The sequence below is a fragment of the Camponotus floridanus genome, unplaced genomic scaffold, assembly GCF_003227725.1.
Source record: "Camponotus floridanus strain SB8 unplaced genomic scaffold, Cflo_v7.5 scaffold208, whole genome shotgun sequence".
NCBI classification, from domain to species: domain Eukaryota; kingdom Metazoa; phylum Arthropoda; class Insecta; order Hymenoptera; family Formicidae; genus Camponotus; species Camponotus floridanus.
Window position 1 is genome coordinate 4276 of NW_020229335.1, and position 15812 is coordinate 20087.

Here is a 15812-nt window from a genome sequence, read left to right on the forward strand (position 1 = left end):
AAAATATTGCGAAATATTAAACATTATCAATCATGCGGAAATTAAAATCTATAAAACAAAATAATTTTCTTTGATTATCGTTTTTAATATAATGTATTTCGAGAATTTCGCATCGCGTTAAATATTTATAGATTACGATTTATTGATTTACGATTTTATAATAAATTATATTGCAAACAGTTGCGTTCTTTTCACGTTTTTGGATGTGATCGCTGTCTCGAAGAAGCCTTATCGCTGTCCCTCATGTCAGGTGGACGCTAGCAAATGCGCGGTTTGTACTGGCGGAGAATCGAAACGATTTTCATTGCGGAAAGTTATTTCTCGCCGGTTTTTGTGAGATCTATCCACAACGCTTAGTTCGGTGCCTCATTGAAAATTGAAAGTTTCATTACAGAGTAGGAATTAAACCCAGGTTTTCGTGGCGGTTCCTGGAAACAATGTTTTGACAGTGATTTAACGACAATCACCGTACATTATTTGAAATCGAATTACAAAATTCATTATACTTTGAGAGAAGATATATTTTCTCTTTTTGTTAAAAATCTTCTTCCATTAATATCCTCCTATTAATATCACTATTATTTTAATAATGAAAATAATAATTCAAAAATGGATATAATAGATAAAATTCACTTTTTCAAATATAAATTTAATTGAATAAGTTTTTGCGCAAACTTTTTTGTGCAAAATTTTTATTATTTGAAAAATTATGGTTACAAACAAGTATATTTTATTAATTAATTTTGAATTAATTTTATTTTTGGTCTCTTTTAAGAAACCACTTGCAGGAATTACTGGATGCTCCACTATCTTATGTGTATTATAATTAGTTTATTTTAGATAAGAGTGTACATATAATAAAATACATGTGCGTAAATTGTGACATATTTGAAAAACTATTTTTTAATATTATTCTTAATAATATATTAGGAATGCATATAATATAAAATGTGTGATTAATTAAAAAATTCGAGACAAATCGAATGGGTACTCTGATATCAGTAAGATATCTGCAAATTATTGTTACGTGCTAAGTCTTAACTGTTAAATGCAACAGAAAAATTAATTTCTTGATAATCTTTCATTTGATTGCTAAATATTCAAGTTGAATTTTTTTTAAATCTTGCTGTTATCAGATTTGATTTGTTTCGAATTTTGAACAAATTTGGTACCCTAAAATTATTATTATTCACACATTTAATTAAGCAACGATAAAAGCGCATGTATTTCATTTTACCTTTAAATATATTTGATTGTAACATGTATATAAAAACTATTATATCCAGTCATTTTTTAGTAAAAAGAAAAGATTTCTTAAAATGGAAGAAGATGTTTTTTTACGCGAATTTTAATATTATATATTGAAAATGATAAGAAGGGTAACAGTCGTTAATCCGCTGCCGAAATCGCTGTTATCGGGAGCAGTCAGGAAGATCGGGGTTTCGTTCTTTCTTGTAGAGAAACTTCTGATGTTTAATGAATCACTTAACTATCCGTTGTGGATCGATTTCGCGAGATCCGAAATAGAAGAAATAAGACAAATTGAAGTCGCTTCCCACTTTTAGGATCGTTCTTCTCTCTGTCAGATATTAACCAGCGTGTCACTCGGCAGAGGGATTTTGATCTGGTCTAATCGTTGGGCCAGTTATTCTTCATTGAGCGTGGCGATAACGCGATTATTTTAAGGCATAAGGATATTAAAGTTTAGCCTGTTTGCAATTGTTCGCGGAACAAGATATATATTTTACTTTTGATTGCGAAATTTACATAAAATTGTATATTTGAAAAGAAATCGACTATTAGATTCTGCATCCGCGTTTGATTCCTTACGTATATTATAATATTGTGCAAATTATATGAAATGCGCCTCTAATGTTGCAATATTTTTATTGTCGCACAAAATGATAATAATTATATTGCTCACGTTGTATTCCGATTATTATAGAAATTATGTGTATTGTTGTGGTTAAATATTACTGTTATTATTAATTTATTTATTTATCATATATATTCGCGAAATTTAAACCGCGAAATTTAATTTTTTCTCTGATTTAATTGTTGGGTAACATCAAAGTTTTACTTATCTTTCCGCGTCATCAAACATTTCTTTTAGAAAATCTTATAAAATGAATTAAAATTTCGCATTAAAATTACTTTTTCTTAATTGAGAGGAACACAAGCGAGAAATTTATTAATGATTTTTTTAGTCGCGATAGATTATCAGTTACGCTAATCTAAAAATTTTCTAAAAATTTCTAATCAATTTTACGTTGTACGTATTGCGGATATTTTCGTGTAATATAATAAAGTAATCTATGTATATATTCTACATAACAATTTTTTATGTATTATATATAATATACATTTTATTGTTATGTATTACACTATATATTTTCAACGAAAAATTTTATGTATTATCTTATGTATTAACAATTTTATGTATTTTATATATATATATATATATATATATATATATATATGTGTATATATATATATATATATATATATATATATATATGCGTGTGTGTGTATTATGTATATATATTTTATTATTGTTATTGTTATACATTATTGTTATACATTATATATTTTCAATTTGATTGTATTATTATATATTAATTAATTTTCTAGTTTATATTTTATAACTCTATTTTATTTAGAGTTAAAATAAAATATTATATATTAAGTTATACTATTATGAAAACATGAAATTATACTAATATGAAGTTATACTAATATACTAACATGAAGTTATACTAATATGAAAACACATTATGATAACAAAAATATGTGTAAAAGATATTTGTAACAATAGAAAATAAATCTTGAATAAATGTCGAAAAATGGAAAATATCTTTATTTTTCGAAAAATTATTTTATTCTCCGAATTTTCCTTTTTTTTCTTTCTATATGTATAGTATTATTGTAAGTCCAAAAATGTGTGTGTGCTCTCAATATCATTATCCGTATTATTGAAAATATTTGAATAAATTCGAATACATATTTAGTTGATGTTGATACCAATTTATAAATTGTACTATAATTATAATATATATTTTGTAATATATTTTTATATGACTGCAAGCTATGTAATTATGCATTATAATATTTTATAATTATATAATATATATATAATATATGTATATTTTATACATTCTTTGTATTATATTTTTTATTTGGAAAATTTGAAAAACCTACATTATATTAAAAGAAAATAAAATAAAAAAATTGTACCTCTTCGATGGTATCTCCACCTTAACGAAGGCATTTGCCGGGTGAGGAGGTTTGAGTACTCTAATGATCCGGAGAGCTATGCCGGCGGTAACGTAGGCCGATATTCATACAATTTGTTTTTATATTTAATCATCTTAAATATAATCTTAGATCGCATCTTAAAATTCTATTCAATCTCAATGAAATAACAAACATTTTCTAAATTTTACTTAAAACGATTTTAAATATAAGACTGTGTAAACACCGGCCTTAATTACTGGTAGGGTCACCCATGCCGGATAGGTCAAAGAGAAAGAGTCAGACTAAGAGAGATACCGTAATTATAATTATTATATTAATAATTATTAATTATTAATATAATAATTATATTATATTATAATATATTATAATACTTAGTTAATAATTATTATATATTTTGAATAAGATGGAAGAGAGAAAAGAATAATAAAACGATAAGAAGAAAGAAGCACGAGTCCCTATAGTCCCTATAGATGGAAGAGAGAAAAGAATGATAAAACGATAAGAAGAAAGAAGCACGAGTCCCTATAGTCTTGGGAATGCGACAGATCACAACATTGCAAAGATTTGAAGAAGAAGATGCATCGGATAAACATGTGTAGTAATTAGGAATAGCTTGCAATTAAGTCGACTAATAATAGTAATACTTTTTAATTATGTTACACTTTATAATTTAGCACATTGTATTATATATATATATATATATATATATATATATATATATATAAAGCATCAAGCATTAAATATTTTGCTGTTATGAAAATTGTAATAGAACAATATAAAAAATTTGCTACATAAAGTGTAATATTCGAAAGCATCTTTTTTCACTGACGAGATACTATTAAAAATCAATGATTTTACAAGATTTATCGTGACACGAAACATTTATGTATATACATATACATATATATTTATGTATATACATATATATATATATATATATATATATATATATTTATATTTAAAATAATCTAGATCGCGTCTTGAGATTCCGTTCAGTTAGTAAAATAGTTGTTTGATAAATTTAGTTTACGACAATATTTGTATTCGGAAAAAAATCTTATGTCGAGTATCGTATTTTATTTATTGAATAAGTATAAGAATTATTATTGTTTATGAAGAGACATTTGTATAAGACAAAATTATATTTTAAACATTTTGGTAAGAAAGACTGATTTTTAATAAGATGATACAAATGATATTATATTATATATAAAATAATATATATAATTTTAAATATAATAATAATTAAATATAATAATATAATAAATATAAATTTTAATTAATATATAAAATATGTATTTTTAAAATATATGTATTTTTGATATATTTCTTTATAAAATAATATCATTTTGTATATATATAAAAGATGATTTAATGATATAAATTGACATTTAATAGATCATATAATTTTATTTTCTTACGAGATAAAGAACGTAAGAACAAGTGACGTAAACGCAATACATTATCCATATAAATCATGAGTAAAGATGTACATTTAATATATATTTAAGATTTGCCTTATTCAACCAACAATCGCGTTTTTAAATTTTCCAGTATTTCGGCCATCCTGTTTTCCAATTCGTTCCTTCTTTGTATCTCTTCTCTTTTTTCCTGCAACATGTACAAATGCTAAAAAAATGTTTTCATACATAACATGAATGAGATAAAATTATTTTTCTTTAATTTATGAAATTTTTTTAAAATTGCATATTGATTTAATTGATTTAAAATTACATTTATATTAATAGAAATTTAAAATTTGAAGATCTTATCGTTAGCAAAATATAATTGTGTGTATTAATATTAAATAATTTAATTTCAAATTAAATATCTAATCAAAAACAAAGAAGTTATATTATTTTTTCTCTTTTAATTAAACATTAGAATGTTACTGGATTTGTAATTTATAATATTAAATGAATCAATAATTTTTGTCCTCTAAAATAAAATTTTGAAATTAATTTTATCGAATTTCGTGTGTGTGAATATAATTCTATTAATTTTTTAATGTGTATTTTAATGTGTATTTTAATGTGTATTTTCATAACGTTTTGTACAAATTTTATTTTATATGAAAATGTATATATGTTGTTATATATTATGACAAAGAAAGAGAGAGAAAAAAAGGAAAAAAGAAAAAGAGAAAAAGAAAGATAGAATATTATAATATACATATATTAATTTATTGTATAAATTAAACATATACGCCTACATTATTTTATTTAACAATTAATAACATTTTCCATATTTTTATTTAACAATTAATAAAATTTTCCATATTCGAAATAAGTTTTATAAATAATATACAAATTAATAATGTCGCACATTTTATTAGAATTTTTCCTATAAGATGCCACAATTAAATATTACGTATAAAGTTTACGTAATGGATTGGTCCGTTCGGGGTTAATTGCCTCTGCTCCGATATCTTTAAGGTCGTCACTTTGTTCCTGTATTCTGTGACTTTGGCTTTCTCCGTATCATTTTCCGGTTCGTCGGCTTGTTTCATGACACTTTCGTCATGATGATAAACGACCGGATCGAGGGGCATGTCCGATTCTTTCATAATTTTACCGTTCTCCTCGGCGACTTTCAATGCGTCGCTGCTTTCGCCTGCGAAGCTATAATCGTCCTTGTTGAAGCCGAAGAAGTCGTGCGCGCTCTGGGGATCGTCGAAAGGTTTATTCGTCGAGGCCGGTTTTAGAATCTTCATCCTTCCATCATCCTCGTGTTGGTCCTCTGATTTATTTGTCGGAATCGGTTGTAAACTCTTCATCTCTCCATCATTCTTGCCTTGATCCTTTGCTTGGGGATTTTTCGGTCTTCTCGCTGATCGCGAATAACGCGAAATGGAAGGCCTACTTTGCAAATTCTGATGTAAAGACCTCATATTTTGCAACTGCATGAGGACTGGAGAAGATTGCTCAGCTTGCGGTTGCGATTGATATATTCTGCTTGACCAGTTATTAGGAATTTGATTTCTAAGGTCAACATTAACCGATTCTTTCTCAGGAACGCGTTCGTTAAAAATGTATCTGTAACGATTGAGAACATTGGTTGGAGCTTCGTGAGGCTGATGATAGCGATCCCTCGTGGTCCCATTCAGATTATATTCGCTAAGATTAGAGTTCACTCGGATAAACTGTTGATTAGTATTTTGAGGAACGTAGACTTGGCTTCGCTGATATGTGGCTTCGGTATTTTGAGGATCTTGACTTTGCGGGTTTGTATTTTCGTTCGGGAAGTAGTAAACGTTGTAGGGATATCGATACGGATGTGCTGAGTTTCCAACGACCACCAGGAAACCGGAAGGTTGCTCCGAAGAATGTTCGCTGTTCGCGTCATTTGCCGCGATGTTTTGTACATATTGATAATTTGAAGGGTTCTGGGAATTGGGTGAAATAACAGTTCTGGTCGGTGCCGTATTGTCGAAGGCGTAATCGAAGGGCGGCGGCCATACTTGCAATTCTTTGTGCTCGCCTTCGTGCAACTTTCGCGGTCTTTCGGGCAAACCGATCAGCGGAGTCAGCTTCTCTTTGGCTAGAGTTTGCGTGGCATCGACGTTACCTTGAGAGAATCGACCATTCGGCAATTTATCCGATTCTTCGTAGCTCAACTGTTGCGTCGTTGCCTGCTGAACCTTGTTGTTCGCATCGATGTAACGTATGGGCACGATTAGAGGTACGTGTCTCACGAGATCTATCTCCTCCTGCGACTTTGTGTTCCCGGCGTCATCGCGCAGAATATTTTGGTTTACTCCAGGTGGTATCCTCGCGCGAGGATTGTCTTCCTTGCCTCGAACACGTCCTTGGATTTTGGGTCGAGTCGACGTACGGTTCTGGGCCCTTTCGTCCCTTTCCGCTTCGTTCTCGTCATTCAAGTCGTATTCTTCATACTTATTCTTCGGTAAGGCGTATTCTTCTCGGAGCTTCTGTAATCTAATCAAGTGTTGGTCGTAACCGTCCGCGGGAGGTTGCTCCTTTTCATCTTCTCCGGATGCGTCTTCGGGAACAGGCGGATGTTTGAACATGTTGATGTATCCGATTCTGTCGTCTTCTAGTTTCTTGTTATTCAATATTTCACCGTAGCTGTCGCGGATCATTTCGGGATCACCCTCGTGGAAATAGTCGCCGATAGGTAACTGCTGATTGTAGCTCACTTCTAAATACTTGTCAAAGTTCTCAGGTTGTTCGCGAAACTGTTGATCGGGCTCGTCGTCTTCAACTTCTTCGCTCTCGTCCTCCCTTGGAGGCTGTTTCGACTTATTTGCTTGATTGGGACGTTCCTCGTATCTCTCAGCGGACTCTTCATTCTCTTCATCGTCATCCGCTGGCGTTTTCTCCTCCGTTGATTCGTCGTTGGAAGCATGTTCTCGATTTCGATGAGCAATTTCTTCTTCTCGATTTCTGTTTCTTTCGTTTATCTTATCTTTATGATATTTATTCATGTCGCAGTTGGTCCGTTCCTTCTGCTCCTGGAGTTCCTCGATACGCTCTTCCTGTTTATGTCGCTGCTGCAAGCTCGGCTCGTGTAGCTGATGAGTATGATGGCTCATCGGCTTCATCACGTCTTTCTCATCGTAGATATCCTTTTCCTCCACCATGAGTCGTTCTGTGTTCTCGTTATTTCTGTATATCGTTTCTTGCTCTTTCCTCATCGGCATTTCCAGGATCTTGTTTGATTCGCTCATGATTGAAATTGATGCCGAGGTGGGTACCGACAATTTGAAATTCTCGATTGGCATTGTGGCTGGTGGAAGATCAGGCGCGATCGGCAACGGAATCTTGACGAAAAATGGCGCCAACAAGGGTGGCCTCGTCGCCGAGTTGATTGTCGGGTCCACCGAAATTTTCGCAGGAGGCATCGGCATCGGCATCGGCATCGATACGGGTTGCGAGGTCATCATCATCGCGTTTGTCGCATTATTTTGACGACCGTGGAAGATCTGCTCGTAACGCTGAAGATGGCCTATGATATCCGTATTATTGCCGAAGTTCACCACGCCGGTGAATCGGATGGTTTCCTGTTGTTTCGGCGCTGTCGCGTTCATCGACATTGGTTGAGTAGACGCAGTTTGTTGCCCCATCGTGGAGCTCGACATCGCAGGTCTCGTGACGTTTGTCGGGTTCGGCAGCGAGGCGACTTGAATCGGAGTCACTGTGTATCCGAAGATCTGGGCCAAACCTGACAGCAGAAGACCGAGAGCTCTCTTATCGCGTAGTTTATACGCGGATTGTCGGTCGGTTCCATCAGGTTCCTGCAGAGATGCATCTAGTCTCGATAGATCTTCGACGGCTCTCGCTCTCGGGAATCTCTCCTTAAACTCGATTTCTTCCGATTGCACCTCAGAAGCTCGCGTGACGTATAATAAACAGAGAATGAATATTGATATACGCGATTCCATTCTGTAAGACACTTAATTGATGGTCGGCAACAATCGCACATTGAATTAGATTATGCGTTGAATCACTTTTTATAATAATCGTGCGAATTAAGACACATCACTTTGGCGTTTCTTAAATAGTTTTTATCGTTAGTCTTCTATTGTTAGATGCAGTTTTTATTTTATTTGAAAAATTCACACGTGTCATTTATATTTTAACCGATTTGTTTTACGTCACAAATCACGCATTATGTTATGTTATTTAATTATTTGGATTAAAGTGTATGATAATTTATTAAGGAATGATTAAAAGTCACAATTGCAAGAAATGTTTTAACAATAAAATGTCAGATCGCGCGAAAGCTTCTCGTCTTAGGACTCCACGATGACTGTCGGCAAATTGCGACGGCGTAGGTTTCGCGAAACAATGACTTAACTAATGACACTGGCGGGGATAAATTTTTGCATAATATCGGAAAGAAATGTCGAGTTTCACTTGAATTGCACGGGCCGACTCGTTGATTTGCGACAACTGAAGCGATACGATGTAAGACAGGTGATGGAGGAACAGGCAAAGTGCTTGCGAATGAATAAGTGTTACTAACAAAAAGAATATAAGAAAGAATTAGGCTGTGTAATTTTGGTTCGACAAACTCTTTAATTACACGCGCAAAAGCGTGTAATTAATGTGTATATGCAATGTGTATGACAAATTCATTAATTTTTAAAGGAAGGTTATTATGTCGTTGAAAATAAAGTTATGTTCGATTTTTCATTTTTTAATTGTAAACGGTATTTACTTTAAAAAAAAAAATTTTTAAATTGCAAAACAATTTGATTATTATTTTGAGAAATTTTTAATCTATGATAAGAAATTTTCCTAATCAATTTAATTAACTAACAAAATTACATGTGATTATATTTATTTATAATAAATATAATTAAAGAAAAATAATTAATTTAATTAATTAAAATAATTACACATATAATATTATTATTAATATTATGTTAAATTTTGAAGCATTTATTATTATTAATATATATATTGCATATTTAATTCTAACTTAATTAATTTTTTAATCTATATAAGAGACTAATTTATTACTGTAGCAAATTTGATTCAGAGAGAGATAGATTTTTAATGTGGATTATTGGGATGATATCTTTATTAAATACTTTTATGTAAAAAATTAAAAAAAAGCAATAGTTAATATTATGAAAGACTCCATCTCTTGTGAACGTTTGCATTTTTCTTATAACTTCCTCAGTGAAAGGGGATTCACCGGTGCGTGTAGGCGTAAAATTAATTTATATTTAGGTATTTCTATCTTTCTCTCTTTCTCTTTTTCCGTCCTCTTTCTCATTTTCGAAGTTTTATAATAGCTTATCTAATGAATACAAGAAAAACCTCTATTCCATAACTGCTGATGCGAAAAAAAATTATTTTTGTAACAAACTTTTTTACATATGAATTATAGCTTTATGATTTTACACATTCATAATTTGAAACAGGAAGCGAATTTAAAAGCAATATTATCGTTTCTTCCGTAGAAACATGAATTAAATAAAGAAACAAACGATATATTCATTTTTTTGATGAATTAAAAATAACCTTTCTGTTAATGCATATGCTTATGAATGAGTTGTTGATTTGAAAAATGGCAGATTTAAAAATATGATAATTAAATTTGAATAAAATATTATTAAAAAAATTTATAAAATTTATGTAAACCAGAATTATTATCAAAATTTAAAATCCTTGTATCAATTTCGTCTTTTTTGAGTATTATTTGCGCAGTATACTTATTTAAAAATTTAATCTCATAATAAGCAGTTTATTTAAATATATTTAATCTTCACAATATAAGAAATTTATTCAAGTGTAACTACTTATATTTTTTTATTTCTGTACATTTAACGCCGAATATATCGGCGTTACATAAAATATTATACATGCTCACTGATGCGAGTGATTCCATAAAAACAATTACGGTGCACACGACTATAATCGGCTGTAACAATAGAAGAAAGAACAGGAATTTATGGCAGTGTTGCGAAAGGCTGATGACAGAGTAAATGTCGATTTGAGGTATCGTTTGTGTTCGATGTCGTTGGCTGACGACAAGGACGACGACACATTGCGTTAGTTCGGATATTTCCTAGCTGGGACTTTCGTAAGTAGACAAAAGTATACGACCTGTTCTGTGTATCCTGGTCTAGAGAAAGTCGCTGTTTCCTAGTCTGGCGACGATAAAACCTCTTAGGGCGACGATTCGCGAGGGAGGGATGAAACAAAAACATGCTGCACCTTTAAGGAAGGGTTCGCGATTGCATAATCGATATTCTTAGCATACTTGATATTACACGACTAGATAGATCAAACATTCCTTATACGAACGACAATGTTGGGATTTAATTAACGATAATGCAAACAGTTTCTTTGTCTCGTTAACATTTTTTTAAATACACGAGTGTGAAATGAAGAATGAGAAATTAAAAATATTGTTGAATTAGATCATCAACATCGTTAGATTATGAAATTAATAAATGTAGGAAATATATAAATAATTAATATATATAAATTTAAATTTCTTGAAGATCGCCAGTAAATAAATAAAAGAAGTAATTAAAATCGATCACCATTGGCAATATTTATTGAGGTAAAAAATCACGACGTTTCGACCATAGGTTTTGGTCCTTTTCGAGTGAACTATAAAAAATTATTTCCAGTATTACAACAAACAAGAAAAATTAATAATACTAAATTACATAGATGTTCAAATAAAATTTGAGCAACAAGTTATATACATACAGTAATTAAATTAACTGTTCTATCGTGAGAAAAATAAGAAATCACTTCGTCAAGATTATCATGTCACTGTCTCCATCAACACACAGAGAAAGACTAGACAACCTTTATTATTCTATCATAAATATTGTTTAAATTTTCAGTGTCCTTTTGTAAGTTAATCGATTAACTTACAAAAGGACACTGAAAATTTAAACAATATTTATGATAGAATAATAAAGGTTGTCTAGTCTTTCTCTGTGTGTTGATGGAGACAGAGACATTATAATCTTGATGAAGTGATTTCTTATTTTTCTCACGATAGAACAGTTAATTTAATTATTGTATGTATATAACTTGTTGCTCAAATTTTATTTGAACATCTATGTAATTTAGTATTATTAATTTTTCTTGTTTGTTGTAATACTGGAAATAATTTTTTGTAATTCACTCGAAAAGGACCAAAACCTATGGTCGAAACGTCGTGATTTTTTACCTCAATAAATATTGCCAGTGGTGATCGATTTTAATTACTTCTTTTAATTAATATATATAATTATAGCTAGAGATTGTTATTGAAATCGATCGGAAACAGCCTCGCGAATTAGTGTAAAAATTATATAAAGTAAAAATTTCACGGCATTATAACCTTGTTATGTTTTTAATTGAATTAAAAACATCATAGATATGAAATAGATACTGCTTGATTTTAATAATGAGAAGTAGAATTTATTTGCGATTTTCTAAAATATAATATTATATAACAATATACAATGCATATAATAATTCTAATTTATTTTTATATAAAATGAAAGAAAAAAATATTGTGTGTGATATTTATACTTATAAAAAGTAAAATCATTTCTATGATGAATACATTAGAGTTTCAAATTTAATTTAATAATAGAGAGAAATTTTAAGATCCTGCGAAGAAATTTCGCGAGAGGACAATTTATTTAAGGCATATTTTTTTCTAGGAATTATCTGGCAAAAATGATAAGCGATTACAGTAATAGCTTGTCAATATTTTCTGCTCAGTTCTTGTTGTCGCGTGAAAGTAAAGCATTTTTATATCATGTACAATAGTTAAAAGGACATTCTCTTTCCTCCCTTTCTTTTTGCATTTGATGTTAAATAATTCATGAAATTTCATCACATAATTTCATTATTATACGCACATTTAAAATTTGATCTTTTATAGTACTTTTCACACTTTAAGAAGTAAAACGGTAAAATAAAAATACTCGAATATCTCATCTATCACGAATACATTCTCATTTCGAGGATTAGCAGTAATGAATCGCGTACTCGTTATGTCATTTGGTGATTCTTTACATGGGAGTGGTCTTGCAAAGTTGTCAGTCGAGATGTTACATGTGCAGCGATTCTAGAACCCACTATAAATTCAGCGAACGACTTGCTCGGTATAAAAGGAGCATCAACCCTTAAACAGCATCAGTTTGTAAGTGCGCGCCACACTTAATATGAAGCTGCTGGTAAACATTTAAATATTTGAATTTATAATTAAATTATATAATAATTAAACTTGTACACCAATTCGATTGAAATATAAAACTGGTGCTTTTTTCTCTTAGTTATTCGTTTTTTTTTGTTTTTTTTTTATTATGATTCTTGGATTAACTTTCAACTATGTTTTTAATATTTTTGTATTTATTTAATATTAATATATATGTTTATATATATATGTTATAATATATATAATATATATATTATATATATGTTTATATATATATGTTATAATATATATAATATATATGTTATATAATATATAATATATATATAATATATATGTTATATAATATGTAATATATATGTTATAATATATATGTTAATATATATGTTTTTATTATTTAAAAAAAAATGTGATTGAGATTTCGATAAGAAAATACATACAAAAATATTATTGTGATATTAAAAGGAAACACTTATTTTAATTAATTTAATCGTTCGCTGATTACGGTGGCTTTTAGTCGCATTGTTAACGCATCGACAATTGTTTTAGTTTTTGCTATCGTTGATTATTCTGGTGTCGGGAGGCGAAGTTCTCGTCACCGAAAAAATAGCCGGGAATAACGACATATCCCCGCAAGCAGGCACGCTTTTCCAAGCTCAACCGAGCGTCCTGGAAGTCTTAGGGGGAAAGAAACTAGGAAAGAGAGGCTTGCTTCCTGCGGCTTACGTAGACACTTATACTCCCGTGTTGCCGTGGTAAATAGTACAGATAAATATCTTGTCAGCGACGTGAAGGTAAAAATCTCGAGACAGCAGTTTGGCTCTGACGTTGATGTGTACGTTCGATTTCTCAGGTATCGATTAGGCGGATTGAGTAACTATGGATTGTACGGTTACGGTTGGCATCCGGGCTGGTCATTGCGCGATGGTTGGTACAAAGGATGGTAAATTTCGAAAATTAAATGTGCAATCAATAAAATATCATTAAAATAATGCGCATCTTACATTGATTTCTTGGCATCTTTTTTTAATAAATAAGACTTTTTCATATAATTGTCATAGTTTTCGTCATCGTGAGCTATTAAATTGTATTTTATAAATGCATTTGGCGTAACAAAAAATTTATATTTGTATGAAATTTGCGTTATAAAAATTCCATAATTTGTAAATATTATAGAAATTTCACATTTATGGAGTTCATTGGTTATTATTACACATTATCGATTATTTGACGTATGTTTTGATGAGAGATATTCGCGATGATTATTCATACAATAAGAGATGGAAGTAATCGAAATTGAATAAATAATTTATACACAAAGAAATGACATATATACTTGTGCATACCTTCAATCGTTTCTTTACATAAGTCGTCAGTATTTCCTCGCATATGGTGAGATTCTTGTCCGTGTCCTGTGCAATAAATCGAACGAAATCTTAGCATTCTTGAAAAAAAAATTCGATAGAAAAATACAAGAAAAATAAATGTACGTGAGAAAGAGAAAGTTTCATTATTTACAACTTCCTGAGGAATAAACCTTTAAGATGCTTGTCAGTTCTTTGATCTTCTGCAACTTGGCTTGTTCTTTCTCGGTGGTTTGCGAAACATTGCACATTCGTTGTGGATTCGGTTCGTACATTTCAAGATGCGAGGCGACAGGTGCTAAGCTCGTCCGAGGTATTGTCACTTTAAAAGCCCATACTTTGTCTTTCGTCGCAATACGTCTTCGCGAACTCACATACGTGTAAGCCAGGGGGTTGCTTAGGAACAAAAGAGGGCAACAAATATCTTATCGGTTTTTCAACTAAAATATCGAACGTTTGAATTTTAGTTTTGCATGTACTATTAAATAACAATTTTATCACATTTTACTCCGGAATTGTTATTTTTTTTTATTTGTCTTTTGATTCGAATTTTTTTATTTATGTATGGTGAATAAATATATCAACGACCGATTGAAAAATTCGTGCATCACCTACGGTTAACATTGAGATTTTCTCTACCCGGTAGATAAATTGTGCGCTCGTTATCTTGTATAGATACGTTTTTATGACTTTTGATCAAATAATCGGTATATTTAAAATACGTGGAAATAATTTGATAATACTATTTAATAAATAAGATTTTTTTTACTTGTTTGAAACTTATCCAATAGTGCAATGATAGTTTTCTGCGTTATCCACTCTGCCTTGTGTTTCTCTGTACTTTGTTAGAGGGCTAGAATAAAATCGATTTTAGCGCGACGCATGAGCTTACGCACGAAATACGCAGGAAAAAAGTAATGCTAGTACAGAATATTTAAATATCATATTATTAATTTTTTTCAAAATTAATCTAATTTAATTACAATAAAATATCACAATTCTTTAAAATGTATCAAAAGAAAATCTTGCGTAAAGGGACAATTATATCTCTACCGAATTTTTATAAAAATAACGAAATTAATCTTTGAAAAGAGGGTTGCACTTATTTAAAATACGCCAATTCGGGCTTTCAAAATATTACAAAGTTGGCGAAGGGGAATCAACCCTCTTCGCGCCAAAAGTCAAAGGCCAACTGGATGCATACTTTGCGGTCGCGCGTTTATTAGCCCCTATGCGAACAGCGATAGAAGAAGAGAGGCAGCATCTCTCCCTCCGGATGGACCAGTTTTTTTCTTCGCCGCGGACGAAACTGACCGGAAGAGAATCTCGAAATGAGAGTCAAAGGCTAACCGAACGCGTTTCGTGGCCCGGTGTTTGTTTACGTTCGAGTGGACAGTGGCCATTGTTCCGGGGCAGCATCCGGATGGACCAGTTTTCTCAGCGGCACGCGCCCGCGAGGATGAATCCCGACGGGATAACCCGGCCACGCGAGCGAACAGGTTTGGAGCCGCGAAGAGGAGTAGTCCTCCGTCCGGGGAAAAACGGCTC

At 31.1% G+C, this 15812-nt stretch overlaps 3 protein-coding genes across 3 annotated transcripts; 1 reads left to right on the forward strand and 2 right to left on the reverse strand.

The window, feature by feature from the left end:
* Positions 1-4651: 4651 nt before the first annotated feature.
* Positions 4652-14654, reverse strand: LOC105254064. Its single transcript, XM_020028363.2, has 3 exons — positions 14438-14654; positions 14247-14312; positions 4652-4866 (listed from the first exon to the last, which is right to left on the reverse strand). The coding sequence occupies exons 1-3, from the start codon at positions 14537-14539 to the stop codon at positions 4774-4776; spliced, it is 261 nt and encodes an 86-aa protein (XP_019883922.1). The 5' UTR covers positions 14540-14654; the 3' UTR covers positions 4652-4773.
* LOC112637823 (midasin-like) lies at positions 5611-8833 on the reverse strand. The gene has a single exon (XM_025408394.1). It carries the CDS (start codon positions 8657-8659, stop codon positions 5615-5617), a length of 3045 nt encoding a protein of 1014 aa, XP_025264179.1. The 5' UTR covers positions 8660-8833; the 3' UTR covers positions 5611-5614.
* Positions 12852-13975, forward strand: LOC112637824. Its single transcript, XM_025408395.1, has 3 exons — positions 12852-12922; positions 13450-13655; positions 13754-13975. Exons 1-3 carry the CDS (start codon positions 12911-12913, stop codon positions 13845-13847), a joined length of 312 nt encoding a protein of 103 aa, XP_025264180.1. The 5' UTR covers positions 12852-12910; the 3' UTR covers positions 13848-13975.
* Positions 14655-15812: the final 1158 nt, after the last annotated feature.

What these genes read in the sequence shown, in the direction of transcription:
- LOC112637823 (XM_025408394.1), bottom strand. Translation starts at nt 8,659, where the DNA reads ATGGAATCGCGTATATCAATATTCATTCTCTGTTTATTATACGTCACG.
- LOC112637824 (XM_025408395.1), top strand. An exon ending in TATACTCCCGTGTTGCCGTG is followed by an intron (nt 13,656 to 13,753) that starts GTAAATAGTACA and finishes TCGATTTCTCAG; the next exon opens with GTATCGATTAGGCGGATTGA.
- LOC105254064 (XM_020028363.2), bottom strand. Translation starts at nt 14,539, where the DNA reads ATGTACGAACCGAATCCACAACGAATGTGCAATGTTTCGCAAACCACC. An exon ending in AACTGACAAGCATCTTAAAG is followed by an intron (nt 14,313 to 14,437) that starts GTTTATTCCTCA and finishes TTTATTGCACAG; the next exon opens with GACACGGACAAGAATCTCAC. An exon ending in ATGTAAAGAAACGATTGAAG is followed by an intron (nt 4,867 to 14,246) that starts GTATGCACAAGT and finishes TACATGTTGCAG; the next exon opens with GAAAAAAGAGAAGAGATACA.